Source organism: Gossypium hirsutum, chromosome A01 (genome assembly GCF_007990345.1).
Source record: "Gossypium hirsutum isolate 1008001.06 chromosome A01, Gossypium_hirsutum_v2.1, whole genome shotgun sequence".
Taxonomy (NCBI): Eukaryota; Viridiplantae; Streptophyta; class Magnoliopsida; order Malvales; family Malvaceae; genus Gossypium; species Gossypium hirsutum.
Window position 1 is genome coordinate 10,964,618 of NC_053424.1, and position 17,452 is coordinate 10,982,069.

General features: G+C 33.1%; 3 protein-coding genes and 2 long non-coding RNA genes across 5 annotated transcripts; 3 read left to right on the plus strand and 2 right to left on the minus strand.

Annotated features, from left to right (window-relative positions):
- The first annotated feature begins 1,534 nt into the window (after positions 1 to 1,534).
- LOC107917532 (MYB-like transcription factor ETC1) lies at positions 1,535 to 2,477 on the plus strand. The gene is made up of 3 exons (XM_016846865.2): positions 1,535 to 1,774; positions 2,005 to 2,092; positions 2,194 to 2,477. The coding sequence occupies exons 1-3, from the start codon at positions 1,717 to 1,719 to the stop codon at positions 2,279 to 2,281; spliced, it is 234 nt and encodes a 77-aa protein (XP_016702354.1). The 5' UTR covers positions 1,535 to 1,716; the 3' UTR covers positions 2,282 to 2,477.
- Positions 2,478 to 3,329: 852 nt separating this feature from the next.
- On the minus strand, positions 3,330 to 4,367 carry LOC121205284 (uncharacterized). Its single transcript, XR_005900372.1, has 2 exons — positions 3,941 to 4,367; positions 3,330 to 3,857 (listed from the first exon to the last, which is right to left on the minus strand). It is a non-coding gene; the product is annotated as an uncharacterized lncRNA (long non-coding RNA).
- A 566-nt stretch (positions 4,368 to 4,933) lies between these two features.
- On the minus strand, positions 4,934 to 6,178 carry LOC107917576 (uncharacterized). The gene is made up of 4 exons (XR_001689756.2): positions 6,070 to 6,178; positions 5,607 to 5,946; positions 5,154 to 5,322; positions 4,934 to 5,052 (listed from the first exon to the last, which is right to left on the minus strand). It is a non-coding gene; the product is annotated as an uncharacterized lncRNA (long non-coding RNA).
- Positions 6,179 to 8,144: 1,966 nt separating this feature from the next.
- LOC107916579 (DDRGK domain-containing protein 1) lies at positions 8,145 to 11,111 on the plus strand. Its single transcript, XM_016845857.2, has 9 exons — positions 8,145 to 8,300; positions 8,531 to 8,663; positions 8,745 to 8,853; positions 9,387 to 9,493; positions 9,589 to 9,690; positions 9,799 to 9,960; positions 10,279 to 10,335; positions 10,494 to 10,530; positions 10,647 to 11,111. Exons 2-9 carry the CDS (start codon positions 8,544 to 8,546, stop codon positions 10,850 to 10,852), a joined length of 900 nt encoding a protein of 299 aa, XP_016701346.1. The 5' UTR covers positions 8,145 to 8,300; positions 8,531 to 8,543; the 3' UTR covers positions 10,853 to 11,111.
- Positions 11,112 to 13,330: 2,219 nt separating this feature from the next.
- LOC107916938 (protein translation factor SUI1 homolog 2) lies at positions 13,331 to 15,525 on the plus strand. Its single transcript, XM_016846314.2, has 5 exons — positions 13,331 to 13,574; positions 14,638 to 14,718; positions 14,804 to 15,009; positions 15,090 to 15,143; positions 15,234 to 15,525. The coding sequence occupies exons 2-5, from the start codon at positions 14,682 to 14,684 to the stop codon at positions 15,276 to 15,278; spliced, it is 342 nt and encodes a 113-aa protein (XP_016701803.1). The 5' UTR covers positions 13,331 to 13,574; positions 14,638 to 14,681; the 3' UTR covers positions 15,279 to 15,525.
- Positions 15,526 to 17,452: the final 1,927 nt, after the last annotated feature.

A 17,452-nucleotide genomic window follows, 5' to 3' on the forward strand; every position in this document is an offset into this window, starting at 1 on the left:
ATAGTTGCTGCTACCATCATCTTTAGTAAAAACTATTTGACAGGTTATTCCCTTTCACATCGTATTTTGCCAGATTTTTAAGCCTTAGATTGAATTGGTATCGGCATATGAATAATAGGTTCTTAAAGTTGACCATGTTCCCAATGCTTGGTTACTGGATAAGTTTTTGGTGCATTTCTTTTACTTGTTTTTGCTCGAATAACAGTTAAAAGAGGAGTGTAAGTCAATAGTAATTAGTTTGATAAGATTTTGTAATTTAAGAATTCCAAACTTTTGAATCGAATATTGCTAGAATTTCGTTGGAATTTGGGCACACCATACTAGCTTCGCTTTGACTAGTGGTTGAGGTCGCAAGTGATAGTAGCGAGTCTACTTTCTTTTTTGGTGGTTCTGGTTGGTTTCCATGATGTTTTGGTGTCATTTTTTTGGCAATTTTTATGGGGGCGTGCATGCCGTTGATGGTAAAATTCCGCTTGGTCCCCGATCCTCCTGTTGTATTTTCTCTGAACTTTTCAGGCCTTACCGACTGTATCGTTCTATTCTTTAATGGATTGAGATGTTAAAATAAATAAATAAATAAATCTATATGTATAGCATTAAAAGGAGAGTCAGGCTTTGATAATTCGATAGAGACAGTTCTCAGATGTTATCTTACCCTACCTATTCTTGTTCGGTTATGATAAAGTAAATGGTTAATATACCATTTGCTACTTTTGATTTGGGTACTTAATTTGAATATTAAAGCCAATTAAAGTCAAATTTAAGTACTTAGAAGAGAAAGAAAAAGTCAAGTATCAAATTGAATATCGAAATTAAATTCAAATATCAAATAATATATTAACCCTAAAGTAAATAAAAACCACAAGCGAGTTTCAATGAAATCTAGTAGCATATGGCTAGCATACAGGGGAGTTCCAAGGTGAGGTCCATAAAAAGAACCAACGTATATAAATTGATGTAAAGTGAGTAAACCACTTTTTCCTGCTATGCAAGCATGCTGCAATGGTGGGTCCTCCCCATGCATATTTTGATGAGTAGTACACAACATTTCCCAACCAAGGGAATAAAATAATCCTCCCTTTTTGTTATCTTTGGAATTACAAGATTTGGGTGTTGATTTAGAACGTCACAGGGACTGTACTTGCAACGTTTTTCTAATTACAAATGGACTGAAATAGACCCCAAACCTCAAATCACAAGTTTAATTAAATAAATCTGCTTTGAAAATGAAGTTTTTAAAGTGTTCATCTAACTTTGCAAACAATTCTCAGCTGTAATATCAGTTAAAAACACCATGAGTCTTCTACAGAACAGTGCAGATGGATGAGAATAACCTGTTGAAAAAACTCTGGAAACAACATGATTGAATCGTGGCAAGAAAACTATTTATTAATGTTTCCCAAGTACAAAAACTGATTTGGATGCTACTTTTGGCACAATACACAACCTTTTTATTTATTTATTTAAACCAATGTGTTATGTCTGAAAAATCAACTTTATATCCCTACTAGTATAACATTTCACCTAACATATACCATCACCAAATTCCTTATTCCATTCGCCAACTAACTTTCCATTTCCCAACTAACATGTAGGAGAATTTTTTTTTTTTTTTTTTTGCTATATGATCACATTTGGAACTGTATTTAAATGCCTCTAAAACATCTCCTAACTCAAATCTCTATTCTGACTCTCTGACTCATAAATATTAAGAAAATGGCTGAATCTGAATATTCTTCGAGTGAAAATGCATCTACGGACTCCAACTCCATAGGTAAAATTTCCTTAGCCTTGTTCTTCAAAATCCCATGTTTTTCCTTTCCATTACTGTTGAGATTTTTCCTTTTTGCATCATTGCTTCTTCTTCTTCTTCTTCTTTTTTGAATGCTTTTGGTCTATGACAGGATAAAGCTAGTCTTTTTCTTATCTTTTACATTTTGCAGCTATTAAAAGTTTTTTGTTTTTGTAAAGCTTAAGTGAATTTTTCTAAACTCGATTTTACAGCGGAACAAAGTAAACAAGATTTGGAACTTCAATTCTCAGAAGATGAGGAAACACTAGTAATCAGGATGTTTAATTTAGTTGGAGAAAGGTACATGTTTTGTGTATATATCTTCAACCATGAGCAAACTGGGTTTATCTTTTTAACATTTTTATGTGAAAAAAAGGAGGTTGAATATGCTATTATATCAGGTGGGGTTTGATCGCTGGGAGAATCCCTGGAAGAACAGCCGAGGAGATTGAGAAATATTGGAACACAAGATACTCAACAAGCCAGTGAAAAAACATTCTGGGAATTTTGCTCAACTTTGATGGTAGACAGCATGATTAATTATGATGTTATTGTTGTAACATAGGAATGTTGAATGTAGATGTAAGTTGGATGCGTTTCTCGTATCCTATACATCCCTTCTATTCCAATTTTATTTCCCTCTAGTTTTTATAAGAAATTAGTGAAGGAAATCATATTTATTTAATTCCAGATTCTCTAATATCCTATCATCATCATCATCATCTATTCAGCACAAAATTGCAGCAAATTAGTTCTTGTTGTCTAATGCATTTCTTTTTAAAAACGAAACACAATTCCAGTACTAATGGCAAAACAAATAATAGCGCTTCCAATATGCAACACTCAGAGTGCGTTTGGTTCGCTGTATTGGATTAGAGATGTATTGGATTAGAAGTGTATTGGATTAGAGGTGTATTGGATTAGAGGTGTAATAGCAAATCAACTGTTTGGTTGAATGTAATGGAATAGATGCGTAATAGTAATCTTGTGTTTGGTTGAATGGAATAGAGGTGTAATAGCATAGTGGAAAAAACTAAAATGACTAGAATACCCTTAGCATAAATTTATTTTGGTAAATGATTATTGTTATTGTTATTTAAATTTTAATAAGATTATTATTATCAATAATAAATATTTTAATCATATTTAAACATAATTATTATTAAACATATTTTAATTAAAATATATAATTTAATAAAATTCTTAATAATTACCAAAAAATTGTTTTGGTAAATTATTATTGTTATTGTTATTTAAATTTTGATAAGATTATTAATATGAATAATAAATAATTTAATCATATTTAAACATAATTATTATTAAATATATTATACTTAAAATATATAATTTAATAAAATTCTTAATAATTAATATTCTTATATGAATTTACTCAAATCATAATATATTATATGATACTATAAAAGATAATTTGAAATAATTAATATTAAATATATTTTAATTAAAATATATGATTTAATAAAATTTAAAATAATTATAACTAATAAAATTTAATAAGTAAGAATTGAACTCTAAAAAATAAAAAAACATAACCATATCGAATTATCATCAAGAACTCGATTGAATTTACAACAATTCTGAATTAAACGGAAGTACTGCCTCAATATCTCACTTTCAACTAAAAATATAAAGCAAGCATTCAATAGAAGAAATTCAAGCCGATACAATATCTCTTTCACCTTGCTCTCAACTCCAATTGGCCTTCCATGAAACCGATTCTTCACTTCAAACAAAATAGCTCACCAATCTAGCAGGAAAACGAATACTGTCCAAAGTTGCCATTGAAAATAACCTCCAACTTCATGTGTCCATTCCACAAGTTAAGGGAAAAAGCAATCTCTGCCAATTCTGGATTTATATGATGCATTGATAAATCAGGAAATAGAAGGCCATGAGGTAAGGTTGCTAAAAAATCACAATGAATCAAAAGTAATTTACCTTTCCAGGAAGGCTAAATTGCCAAGAGCACATGTTTCCTCTAAAGCACCAAAAACCAGAAGACATATTTGTTGACAAGTTGCAGTACTGCCTCAAGATCTTAGTTCAACTACAATATAAAGCAAGCATTCAGCAGAAGAAATCAAAAGCTTACTTGTTCCTCGTTTTCAGCAGAAGGGAATCTCTACTTACTCTGCCTATGTCATGAGCACCAATGCCAGAAACTAAACAATGAAGCTGAATGATGTCCATCACTGATCCTATGAATTAAAACAATCAATGCAATCAGCTAAATTCAGAAAAACAATTCAGAAAAACAATTACATGACAATGAAACATGAAACATGAAATAGTATAAGAACAATTTTATTACCATAATCCAAGTTTTGGTTAGTTCCCATTGCAACGGTAACATAGACACAGAAACATGCTCAATCATAATGACAGATACAAACACAATAACATCAGTCGAGGAAGATTACCACCATTTGATTGATACGCATGAACCCCGCAATAGTACATTCAATGACATAGAGTTGCAACCAGTAGCTAAGGTTAAATCCAGACGCGCCATTGGCAGTTTCTAATGAAACTCTGAGTCAGTTTTGTACACCTCTTCTTAGACTGCCTACGACTCTTTCCCATTTGACTATCTCTAGATTTCAGAAGGATGACTTACAAAGATCATCTATGTGACTGTGTCTGTTATAAGAGAATGACACAATAGCACAGTAATTGTCTAATAATAACTGCAGGTATGCAGAGAAGAGAACAACAAAGTGAAATATTAATAATATTTGGGCTTTGCATAACTGAATGCATGAGGAAATCATATGCGAAGTGCTTGAATTATATTCCTTATAAGCTCACGGTTTTCTTTGGATTCCCCTCTGGTTCATCCTCACCAAAGAAACGAGATTCATAGGTTCACAGATTCACAGATTCTAACATGTAAGTAGTAGCACGAATTGTAAACAAAGAAAAGGATTTCATGAAGTTTATTACAATTGATTCTCCTAATTTGTGGTTGTTAATTGCATAAATATTATATTTGCATGAGCTTGCATTGTATTTTCTTACATTCCAAACATATGAAAATGGCACCTATCCTTCCTACAATTCACCTTTTAACAATTATAGACCTAGTAAGAAACCTATAACAATCACAAAAGGCACCAGCACTACTAAACAAACCCACACCAAAATAAAAGGATAAGCATTTACAAGTATTCTGAACAAGATCCAAGTTAGTAAGCAACTTTCCCATGTTTAGTTGTTACATGGCATGTTGAACATCTGCTATTCTGCAAAACTCCAAAAAAAAAGAGTACTTCAAAAGCTGCTTCAAGGTGTAATTCATAATTTGACGGGACACTAGGATGCGAGATTGGAAAGAAAAGAGTACCTTTGTGCAAAATGGTTAAAATATAACTGTAGAAGCTAAAAAGAAACTACATATATTTCTACAACTTCTGCTTTGACCTCGTCCTCATTCCAATTTTCTCATTCTCATCTAGTTTGGGAACTACGTTGTCTTCAAGCTTTGTGCCTCCTTCTGACACGTCTTTCATTGGCTACAGAATAAAAACACTTATGAACCGCAAGGATACAAAATAGAAAGACTGAAAAAGACACCCAAAAACAAAAGAACCTGATCAACTTGTATAACTATTATGAGAAATTTAATAACTTGATCATAAATGGGGAATGCTACTGTTAAAGACCCGGGGAACACAAATGAGGGGAAAAGCAAACAAAATACAAATGCACATTGTAAATAAGAGCCTAGTAAAATGTTGATACTGTCATCTGCATGCAAGAAAAAAGGAATTTGCATATAGCTAGAATCAGCCTTTACCTGATAGGGCTTGGTAACTTGAGAAACCCTTCCCCAAATGTGCTTCTTGAACAATTACTGGATCCCTAGATCCACCATTCTCTCTTGAAGCACTTGCAAGACTGCACATTCCTCCACTTTGAGGAATACCCTGCATTGATTCTGCTACAATATCCTGCAAATGATCAGTATTTCCTAGATTGGAAGAATCAACTACAACCTTTTTTCAAAAGTCTCTTCCAAAATCTCTGTTATTTTATCAACAACCAGTGCATTAGTCTCATCAGCTCCTCCTTGACTCTGATCATATGACAATGATACAGGCTAATCTGGAAGCGAATTTGGTTCAGTTGAATTTACACTGAAAAATAACAAACGTAATTGTAAACAAACCTCAGTTATCTGAATCAAGAAATAATCAAAATATCAGCACATTGTTAAATAACATGCCAAAAGAAATCAATATAAGAGCAGAAGTGGATACCTGTGAGCACAATTCTCTTCTTGAATTACAGAAGCATCTTTTGTTTGCCTCCTTTTTTTAGTACCACGTGAATGTGAGCTGTCAACTCTTATTTTCCTTCCAGCTTGAATCCCTTCTTCAGATACTAAAGACTTTCCCGCATTGCTTTTTTCAAATCCAGATTCCAAATGATGAATTCCTCCTTGACTCTGATAGAAAAAGGAGAAATTAAATGAAAATTTGTAACATAGGGTAGAAAGAGTGAAGAGAAACAGAGGGATTTTCCATTACTCGAGTGGCGAGCTCGAGAGACTGAGCGTTGTCGACGATAGAACCAGCTATGGCTACGGTGACAGTGGGGATATCGTCGGCTTTTTTGGTTTCACTGGTTGAGAAGAAGAAGGTCGACTGGTTGAGAAGGCAATCGAAAGAGTGGCAGAGCGAAAAAGAAAAGAAAGGAAACGGAGGGAACAAATCGGCAGCAAAGAGGCATAATGGACTGGGAGGAAATCGGCAGAAAACAAAAGCAAAGAAATAAGAAAGGAAATCGGATGAAGGAACAGAAGAGAAACAAGGGGATGGGGGAGGGCAAATCAGGGAGGTGATGCTCAATCAGTAGCTAATCTGGGCAAAGAGGGGGGAATAGAAATCGGTGGTTTTCACCGATTAAGAAGGTAATGGATTAGATGCGTATTACCAATACATCAAACCAAACGACGTGTTAGAGAGGTATTAGGTGGGGCCCACCGATTAGGGGTGTATTGGCTTAGCCAATACACCAAACCAAACAAGCTGTCAATTTTAGGAAGGCTAAAAACAATTCTAGATGTCACACATTTTTATCCACTCATTTTGATAACATCGGATTTTGTTTTTTAAATTAGTTAGGTTTATAAAGAAATCGAAATAATTATTAAAATATCTTTATATATATATAATATTACTTTAAAATATATGATAACAAAATTTATAGTAATATTTGCCTTAACATAATTACACTTAGAAAATAATTAATAATATCATTAAAAATTATTATTTTATTTTGATAAAAAAAAAGAAAATCAAAATTAGTGATATGCCGGGATAAAATAAAATAAAATAAAATAAAAATTATGTTAGTGATATATGGAGTGGAAGTGAAGGTCCTATTCTCATCTCTAACTAAAATTGTATATTCCATATCATAAAATATTTGTTTCATTTGGTTACTAGGATAAAAAAAACTAAAGCTTATCCTAACACCTCAATTTCTTATTAAATACTGCTCCACGTCTTCAAATTACTTATGTTATTTGAATTAAATATTATTTATCCAACTATGTATTTAAATTTTATTGCATAACAAAATTTAACTCTTAACATTTAAAAAATTCACACCATCACTGCATTAAAATATAATTAAATAAAAATATTATATAAAATAAAATAAAAAATACCCCCTCCCCCACTCTCTTCCCCACGCTCCCCCCTCTCTCCCTACCGTACCCTCCCTTTATGATTTTATCTTCTTTGTAATGGGTGGTGGTTTTTGAATCATCTCCGTTATTTGCTTTGATGGGTGTAAGGCTTTTTACCATTGTGGGTTTTCTTTTTCTTTGATTTTCTTTTTTTAAATTATTGTCTTTGCTTCCATGGAAAGTAGTAGATTGGTGGGATTGACTTATTTTCTCCATAGAGACGAAGGGTTTTTTTTTTTTTGGGGGGAGTAACCCCTCAACTTATTTCACACCCAATTGAGCCATTGTTATTAACTCAAAAAACTATTTAAGCATTTCTCAATAATTTTCATTTTTTAATTATGTTGACAGTAAAATAAACTAATAAGCTAATCAGATAATAATAAGTGGTCGCCCTAGATTTAATCTTTCATTGTTAATAAAACTATAAAAAATCATTAAAAATGTAAAAAAAATAAAATTGTAAAAATCATAACAAGTTATTGCAAATATAAAATTTATAAAAAATACTACAAAATTATATAAAAATTTTAAAATATATATATAAATCACAAAAAAAAATTATGAAAAAAAAAATAAAATTCTTGAATTTAAAAATAACAAGTTATAAAAATATATTAAGAACTTAAAGTTTTGTTTAATTATTTTTCCTTTGGCGGAAATTGATCCTCTTGTTAGTTTGGTCAACACCTGAACGACGTCGTTGCTCGATCCTTTATATTCCTCTTCCTTGTTAATAATCTGACTCAATCGACGGTGTCTCCTTGAATTCTTAAAAATTGCCTGAAACCTCAGGTAATCTAAATCTTCCTGCAAATTCACTCTTTTTTTACCTTTCTAAGCATCCAAATAGGGAGCCACTACCACTAATCGATCTGGGTTTTCTTTCTTCTTTCTCAATTTAGTGAAAGAATCTAAATATGACAATTATTTGACTTATTCCTTCTCTTTGTTAGGGTTTTATATTTTTGATCATTCAAATTTACACCCATTTATTTTGAATAGTAATTATTTTCTATTGGCAGTTTCTTAAAAAAAATGGAGGAAATAGTAGCTTTGTTTCTTTCAATGTTTCTCGTTCTAGCATTGGTTCCGTTATATATATGGAAACGCCGTCAGAATACTCGACCAACCGTTGAACATGTTGAAGAACGGCAGGTATGTTTGAAGTTATTCTAAAAGTCTTAAATTTGTTTTTAGTTCTGTGTTTTTCTTTATATTGGTTGGTGTGGGTTATAGGCTCCAAGAAGGGAAAATGTAGTACGTGGTGGGGCCGGTGCTCGTAGTAGGATGCGGAGGAGACCAGCTGCAGGAGGAGCTAGCTCGTCGTCTGCTGCAACTGCTGAAGGTTTGTGAATTGGATAGAATTCTGAAGTTCGAATTATTGTTGAGAATTTAACAAATTTACTGATTAATGACCATTGGGACTTTCCTGCCATAGTTGTGAATTCCGTGTGTGAAATAAGTAGAGGAGAATATATAAATTTGCCAGGATGTTATTGTTTCTGCCAATTAGTGTATTAATTTTCAAATAGTGGTATGTTTTCTCTCACTGATGCTTTATAGGGACTGTTTATAAGTGGACTAAGGACATAGCCAGCAGTGATTTATTTTTTATGTTCTGATGAGTTCTTTGTGAGGACTGAGAGTAAGCGTTGGTTCTTTTGTGAATACAAACAAAGCTTTATGTTGTCGAAAAGTCGTTGCAGTCATGTAAACACTTCTTAGTAAGCCCAGGATCCTTTTCTTCTCTTTGGGAAGGTGCCAAAGGATGCAACTGAATTTAACTCATAGGACAGTCTAGTCTTCTTATGCTCTTTTCTCTTCTTGGGGTTAGTGGCACTGGTTTTGAGCATTCTGTGTACCAAAATGTGAATGCAGAAACTGCTGATGGAAGTGAGGAAGAAGAGGAAGGAGATGGATATTATGAGGCTAAAGCATCCAAGAAGAAGGAAAAGAAACGGCAAGAAAGGGATGCACAACGAAGGGTACATCATTATCATCTTATTGTTTACTTATCTATTTTCTGTTTTACTCGGACTGTTGGCCACTGTTCACTAAGTTCATATGATTTTCGGTCAAGGCTGAAGAGGCTGCTCGTGAGTCAAGGCAGACTAAACAGGATCAATATGCTGAAATGCGGAGGAAAAAGGATGAGGAGCGTGAGGCAGAGGAACGTAGGCTGGTCTGTTGATTGCCTTCATCTTTGTAGCATGATGCATACAGAATCCAAACACATGACCCCTTTCATATATGATTTTCTGGTTCATTACATTTGCTATGGTTTATGCAGGAAGAAGAAGCTCAAGCTCGAAAGGCCAAGGAGGAAGAAGCTGCTGCCTTGGAGTTTGAAAAGTGGAAAGGAGCATTTTCTGTTGATGCTGAAGGAACCACAGAGAACGAATTGCAAGATGGAAGTCAGGATTTGCTTTCTAATTTTGTGGAATACATTAAGGTACTTTTGAGCCCGATATCTAAGCTAGTTAGCCATCCTAATTTTGTTTTTGATGAATGCTCAAAATTTTTCTTTGGCTGTTCTTCAGTCTTCCAGATCTCTTCCTTCTGGTCTTTTTTCATTGACAAGTAATTGAATTATCAAATGTGTATATCTGTTGCATGGAACATAATAAGCATTTTCAAATTACACGAGCTGCATAATGATTGAATTAGCATCAGTCCACTTTATAATTTTATTTGGTCCTAATAAGTCTTTGGAATGTATATTTTCGTGTTGCCTTTTGTTTTTTTAACCTATTTGTATATGATCGTGCAGAATCATAAATGTATTCCTTTGGAAGATCTTGCTGGAGAATTCAAATTGAGAACCCAGGTATATGATCTTAATAGCTAAGTAAAACCCTTTCATATGTGTACTTTCGGCCTCTTGATATATTGTAAAACCCATCAACGGAATGTGTGTTGCTGTTTTTTTTTAAATCCCATCCCCGTTTGCTTCTATTTTTAAAGTACAATGATTGTTTGATGCAGGAATGTATCAATAGGATCACCTCCCTTGAAAGTATGGGTATGTAACTATTATCTATTATCAATTCGGGTACTGACTTTAGGAAATGGATAATCAAAATGCTTGTCATCTACAATGTAATGATTTATGTGATCCTTTATTTGGTGTGTGTGCAGGGCGACTTTCAGGTGTCATGGATGATAGAGGGAAGTATATATACATCTCAATGGAGGAGATGAAGGCTGTAGCTGACTATATCAAGCGTCAAGGAAGAGTAAGCATTTCACATTTAGCTAGCAAATCTAACCAGTTCATCGATCTAGAGCCGAAAGTTCAATTTACAGAGGAGATCAGCACAGCAGAGGAAATCACTGTTGCTTGATTCAATTGTACACTCTTCCCTTCTCAAGAATATGTAGGACAAGTTACACTGAGGAAAAAATATATAGCAATTGCATCATGAAAGATGCCAGTTTGAAGGATTTCGTTTATACTTTTTTACATGTTTGTGGCATAAAGTCTAGTTGTGTTTCCGTTTAGAAATCTAATTTTCTTGGCCTGTAAGGATGGATGAGTTTTGTGGTGCTGTAATACACATGCAAACTATCATTAGTTGAATGTAAGATAGGTATTAGCATAAACATGAAAATTTCAATGATTTTACTTTAAGATAACTTGAACTGAAATGAACTTATGGCGTTGTATTTCATGAAGATCATGCATTAGAATTTAGAATCAATAGGGAAATTGGCATCATTTGAATTTGTGATCACTTTAATTGAGATGATGAATTTTCTGTAAATTTTTTGTTTAATATTTATCTCCTATTGGGTTGAACGGATAACCTTTGGACCATTAGCATGCATGAAGAAGGAAATTAGTATGAGAATTACAATTAATGATCATTATAGTGAATGTAGAGGGTTCTTTCCTTTAGGTAAAGGACAAACAAGTAAACATGAAGAGATGACGGAGAGACCTTAGAAAACAAGTGCAGAGATAGAGATAGGTGAATGTGATGGAAATGATAAATAAATCACAAGGGATGGTGAAAGCTCTAGCTGTTGCATAGAAAATTTTTTTAATTTTTAAAGTTTATCTAAACAACTTGAAGAAAACGTTTAAAACTCCATTCACAGTCTCATTAGAAAGTTATTAAAGAGTGAATGTGTTGCAAATAATAGATAGTGGAAGAACCTATTGTATGCCCGAAATAATGGGAGAGAGGGAAGTTATAAACATTACATGGAATGGTAAAGAGTACACCAGTTATTGCACGGGCTGCGGATCTAAGTCTAATGGATGTGCTCAAAATGTTTTATAGGGATCAATTGATCAATTGATCAAATGAACCTCATTTGATCTATTTGAATTGGCTCAAGTCATGAAATATGTAGAGAAGTCTATTGATTAATTCGATATGTACCGTTGAATCTGGAGGAGCTCAATTATAAATAGACACCTTCCCATTATTTGTAATCACTCGATTGTAATCCTTCAAAGTAATAGAATACTTCTGAGAGGATTTATTCAAACACTTGGTATGAGTTACTTTTCTGTAGCTTTAATGTTTAATCGTGGCTTCTTTCTCAACCTAAAACTGAGAATTCTTTTGAAAATTCTTTCAGCCACTGAGAAATATAATGGAAGTAGCTTGAAACGAAAGAGCAACAAGAAAGATGAAGAGCCACGGAAGCTCCCCAAAACCAATAGTACAGATTGAGTTACATTGACAGTTAAGATTAGAGCCTATCTACAATTGAGAGTCCTAAAAGATTTAAATTCTATACAATCTTATCCTTTAAGATTTATACTATTTACCTTAGTAACTTTAGTTTTACTGGAGTATTTCACTAGGTCACAAGGCTTTAAGTAGATAGACTTCTTCATAGGTTCAACGAATCGGGTTAGTTTAGGTTGGTTAAATGAGTCACATTTAATATTGACCTTTATGGGACGTTCTGTGCACAATGATTACAGGCTTTAATTCGTGGCCCGTGACACAAGTACAAGCATACTTTTTTTTTTTGAATTATGCAAGCCTATTTTCTAATTAACTAAAAGGGAAAGTATTTTCTTAGTAAATTAAAATAACAGGGCAAATCCCGAACAACAAAAGCTACTCGAACCCAAGCCACACCTAGGGCCGTGAATACCATTGACCATCAAATCATCACATGGGGTTCAAAAGGGGAAGAATTTTTATTACAAGAAAGGGTTAAAAAAAGTGTATTTATTGACAGTGTTTATAAATTTTTAATAGTTATCAAAATTTTTAATTGAAGCATTAAAAACTTTGGCATATACAGCAAGAGACGAGTGCTCTAAAAACAATCACATATTAAGAAACATTTCATGTTATTGTGTGGTTTGTTTACCAAAAAAATCACTTTGAAAATTATATTTTTTAGAACTAAACATTACTAACCAAACACAAATATTTAATATAAATTATAAAAAATAAAAATAAAAATAAAATATATTCGTGATTATTAAACAAAAATAAATCTGGAAAGTAATTTACCCATTGGGATGGATTCTAGCATAAAAAGAAAAGGTAAATAACGGAAAAACTGAAACGAGTCAACTTACTAATAACAAACTTGGAACAAAAATATCTTAATATTAAAACCCAACTTGATTCCGACCAAAGACGACAACCGGTCGTGCCCGAAAAGTCGTCGTTTTAACTTTTTTTTTTCTAATCTTTTGTTGTCAGAAATTCTACTCCTTCACTGTAGTGCATTTCAACAACTCCCTCCTTTATTCTTATTGAAGCACACACAGCTCCATCAAGCGCCACGTGTATGTTTACACCATCACAAGCTTCTCCTAGCGAGTACATTTTGCTAACCATATTCTATCACACGCCCATGAATCTCATTCACCATAACTTGCGTACAACCTCCGAAAATTCCAAAAAGAGTTTTAATTAGTAAATTAATTTCTAAGCCTTTCCTTTCAATTTCCAAAAACCAAAAATTGAACTCCACTCCGACAACACACACAAACGCCTCTCACATTTCTGCTTATTTTTAGGGTTCATTTTTTCTTCTTTTAATAACCTAAATTTCATTTCTCCATCCCAAAAATCCTTGGATCAGGTAACTTTTCCCTTAAAGCTCCTTCAGTTTTTTCCTTTAAATATTTTTGTGGGTTAAAAATCAAAATTTTTTACCGTCCATTTGTTCATCTAAAACTTTTTTGATCCTGGGTTTTGTCTAATGTTAATAAAAAATCTTTATATTTGCTTCGAATTAAAAATCTCTTCTGCATGAAGAAAAGCAGCAAAATTATGATTGTTCCTTTTCCGGGAATCTTGTTGTTCATTCTTGTTTGAAGATTAGATTAGATTGAAAATATTAATCTAAAATTCTGATTCTTTCCTTGTTTGGTTGGTTTGATAATGCGGTGCTTAGAATTAATAATAATGATGTTTTTGGAATGAAGTTGTAGCTAATGTTAATAGTTACAAGCCTTTGTGGGGGTAAAATTTTGCATTTTCTTATATCATTGAGTAAGTAGAAGAGCAAATAGGAATTGGAACCATGGGACTTGAATCTTCCTTAGAGAGGGTATATAACACATGTTAGGACAAACCTGGGTTAATGATGATTGTGGTCAAGTTTGAATCTTGTCATGACTAGATGTTGCTTGTTTTTGGCTTAGCCTATGGTTTTGATTTTTCCATGTTCAGCGACTTATTTTCTCACTTTCACCCTAAAATTTTACCACTTTGGTTTTTAACCTTCAAGGTTTAATCAAATTGCTTTGCTTTTAATGGAAAAGCTTATTGAACTGTTAAAATTTTAGTAGTCTTAATGCGACAAGCTGCATGGCGGTCCAGATGTGCTTATATTGTTAACATGGATAATTTTTCTTTATATTTTTTTATTAATTTTGAAATTCAACTTATTAAGTATAGGTGGATTGCCGCGAGAATTGTCAGGTCAATGTCGTTAAAATTTTATTGATTCAATTACTTTTTTCCGTCTAATAGAAAGTAATTTGACTAAATTTTAGAAGTTGAAGGCCAAAGTGATAGGAAAATATTTAGGGTCACGATAAACATTGTCTTTTTCATTAACTTTTGATCTTCACTTTTCTTTTCTTTTGTAATATATGATATGATGTTGATCTGATGTGGGTATTGCTTTGCTATTTTAGGTCCGAGCTTGTGGTTGTTAGGCCTCTTTGATCAACTAAGTTTCATGTCTGATCTCGACGTCCAAATTCCCACTGCCTTTGGTATACTTGGATCCTAACCTCCTCAATTCAGTTATTTTCATCGTTGTTGACGGATTTAACTTTTCATTTGTAATTGTCTTGATAGATCCCTTTGCCGATGCAAATGCTGAGGACTCAGGTGCGGGTGCAAAGGACTATGTGCACATTCGTGTTCAGCAACGGAACGGTAGGAAAAGCCTGACAACTGTCCAGGGGTTGAAGAAAGAATTCAGCTACAACAAGATACTCAAAGACCTCAAAAAGGAGTTTTGCTGCAATGGCACCGTGGTCCAAGACCCTGAATTAGGCCAGGTTCGTGTAACTATTACTCCTTTTAAGTCTTGTTAATTAGTCCGATGGTCAATTCTTTTACGTTTTCCATTCGTGTTCAGGTTATTCAACTTCAAGGTGACCAGCGTAAGAACGTATCTACCTTCCTTGTTCAGGTAATTGTTATTGCTTTATGGAATATTTAAATTTCTTAGGTGACCTTAAGCGGAAGTGCACTGATGCAGTTTCTTTGTGTTTCTGAGCAGGCTGGCATTGTGAAGAAGGAAAACATCAAAATCCATGGTTTCTAAGTTGCAGATGCTTAAAGTTTTTGGCTAGGTTCACTCGCCTTCTATTGAAGTAGGAAATACTACCTGATTTGGGATATATACATATCCATAGTTGTTACATCTTTATGTTGATTTAATTACAACATATATGCAACTTGTATTTCATGTACTTTCCGGTTTTCCGGAATCTGTAGTATTGGTTGACTATGAACTCTATGGAAGTTTACTGCTCTGTGATTTAAAGTTAAAACAAGTATAGTTTTAGTCATCTGAATACCGTCTTTTGCATTTGGATTTCATTACACCAGAATAAGCAAATAAGCATCAAAGTTGTCACTTCTTATGCTAATTGGGATTTCATGTTTTTCTTCATTTCAATAAAAAGCAACCCATTATTCAGCTTTAATGTGGGACAATTTGGAGCTATTGTAAAGAGGGAGGCAAAATTTCCATCACCCTCTGTATTGGTCCCAAAATACAATAATACTTTCTTGATATTTATTTATTTCAATAGAAACCGAGTTAAAGATTCTTTGTCCCTAAGGTTCTTAATGATTTCAATTTTTTCCTACAATAATATGCTTCATAATATAATTAATATAATGACAAACTTTTTCTTTTCTACTTGAAGACTAGTTAGGAATGTGCCCACCTTTGTTGCAAAATGATGTCATTTTTCCTTGAAAAATATTAAAACTTGAATAATCCATTTACACTTTGTAGTTGTTCTTAATAATTTCAATTTCACTGAACGGCTGTGATTTTATGTGCTGGAACACTAAAAAAGTTGCAATGTATTCTCTTTTGTGTTGGTGTACACTACGCAACAACACCAAAATGTCTACATGTCTTTCTTATCTTTTAAATTCAATTTATCCCATTTACAATAATTGCAGCCTTACTATTTTACATTTATAACGAGTTTTCTCTCAAAGCGCCTTTCCTAATTTAAGTTGTTAACACTTAATTGATAAGTGGAATTATAGAAGATATTTGAACAACATAAAAACTCTTAATTTTCTATCATGCTAAATCTACTCAACAATAGTTCTTCGTTACAAAGTGTTGAAAAAAACGGGTTTGGAAAATTTTTTTGATTGTGATATCTAAAGTAATAAACATTTAATCAAAATCGTACATTTTCGATTTGTCTAGGATGAATGCTTCGATTGAGTAGCCTTCTTAGCCACGTCTATCGAGTGTGGGTTCGTTTCAAATCAAAAATTTTTTCACAAAATTACTAGTGGAGTAATTTCATAATTTCTCTAAACTTTTGAGTCAAATTGTAAATCAGAAAATTTCTCTAAAAATTTTATGAAATAATCTCTTTAGAGAATTTTCTCTACAAGACCAACCGTCGCCGGCTGCCAGCACCGCTGTGTCCAATGATGCAAGTGCGACACCCTTACAGCACCCCGAGCCGGTTCAGTCTAGGTCATTGACAAACCTGTCGGTCCAGTTTAGCCACCGGTTGGACTATTTGTCCAGTTTGACCAGTTTTTGAGTTTTAGTCTAGATTTTGGGCTCCTAGGCCCAATTTACGATCTTAGGTCCAATTTTCAAGTTCAATTACCCATTGAGCCAATTGTCTGACTTGAAAATTAATTTTCCTAAAAATCACTTTGATTTTCGAAATTAATTTTTCAAGAAAATTCTTTAATCAAATTCTCTAGTTGAACAATTTTCACGACCACTTAATTTAATTCCACATCAAATAAATCGACTCAATTAAATGATTTCCAAAGTTGTAGAATTTTCTTCTGATTCAAATGCAGTTCGATCGAGCTTTTGTTGGGCTACCGGAGGGACCAATGGGACATATAGAATTAGGCTCTAGTAATTGCAATTATGTCTAGAAGCATCTTTCCAATAATTCACAATTATTTAATCATGGAGTCAGTCCACAAGAAGTACCATGATTGAAAACTCCTTATTTATACTATTTATGAAAACAATTAATCCAACTATTTTGTCCAATGACCTAGTCATGTATGTGTTACCCTCATATAATATCCTTCATTCCTTTGAGCTAAATCCTTTCACTCAATACAATCATATTTTATCTCATTGTCACCATTATTTCTTTTAATGATTAATATGATCACTGTTAACAAATGACTGAGATAAATTGCTTATTCGAGAATAAGCAACCTGTTGTCAGGTTCCATATTTATCAATCTATACAATGCCAATGA

Excerpts from the sequence above, each read along its gene's own strand:
- LOC107917532 (XM_016846865.2), top strand. The coding sequence starts at position 1,717 with ATGGCTGAATCTGAATATTCTTCGAGTGAAAATGCATCTACGGACTCC. Across the intron at positions 1,775-2,004 it reads TACGGACTCCAACTCCATAG|CGGAACAAAGTAAACAAGAT; the intron begins GTAAAATTTCCT and ends TCGATTTTACAG. Across the intron at positions 2,093-2,193 it reads TTTAATTTAGTTGGAGAAAG|GTGGGGTTTGATCGCTGGGA; the intron begins GTACATGTTTTG and ends CTATTATATCAG.
- LOC107916579 (XM_016845857.2), top strand. The coding sequence starts at position 8,544 with ATGGAGGAAATAGTAGCTTTGTTTCTTTCAATGTTTCTCGTTCTAGCA. Across the intron at positions 8,664-8,744 it reads AACATGTTGAAGAACGGCAG|GCTCCAAGAAGGGAAAATGT; the intron begins GTATGTTTGAAG and ends TGTGGGTTATAG. Across the intron at positions 10,336-10,493 it reads AATTCAAATTGAGAACCCAG|GAATGTATCAATAGGATCAC; the intron begins GTATATGATCTT and ends TGTTTGATGCAG.
- LOC107916938 (XM_016846314.2), top strand. The coding sequence starts at position 14,682 with ATGTCTGATCTCGACGTCCAAATTCCCACTGCCTTTG. Across the intron at positions 14,719-14,803 it reads CCAAATTCCCACTGCCTTTG|ATCCCTTTGCCGATGCAAAT; the intron begins GTATACTTGGAT and ends TTGTCTTGATAG. Across the intron at positions 15,144-15,233 it reads TATCTACCTTCCTTGTTCAG|GCTGGCATTGTGAAGAAGGA; the intron begins GTAATTGTTATT and ends GTTTCTGAGCAG.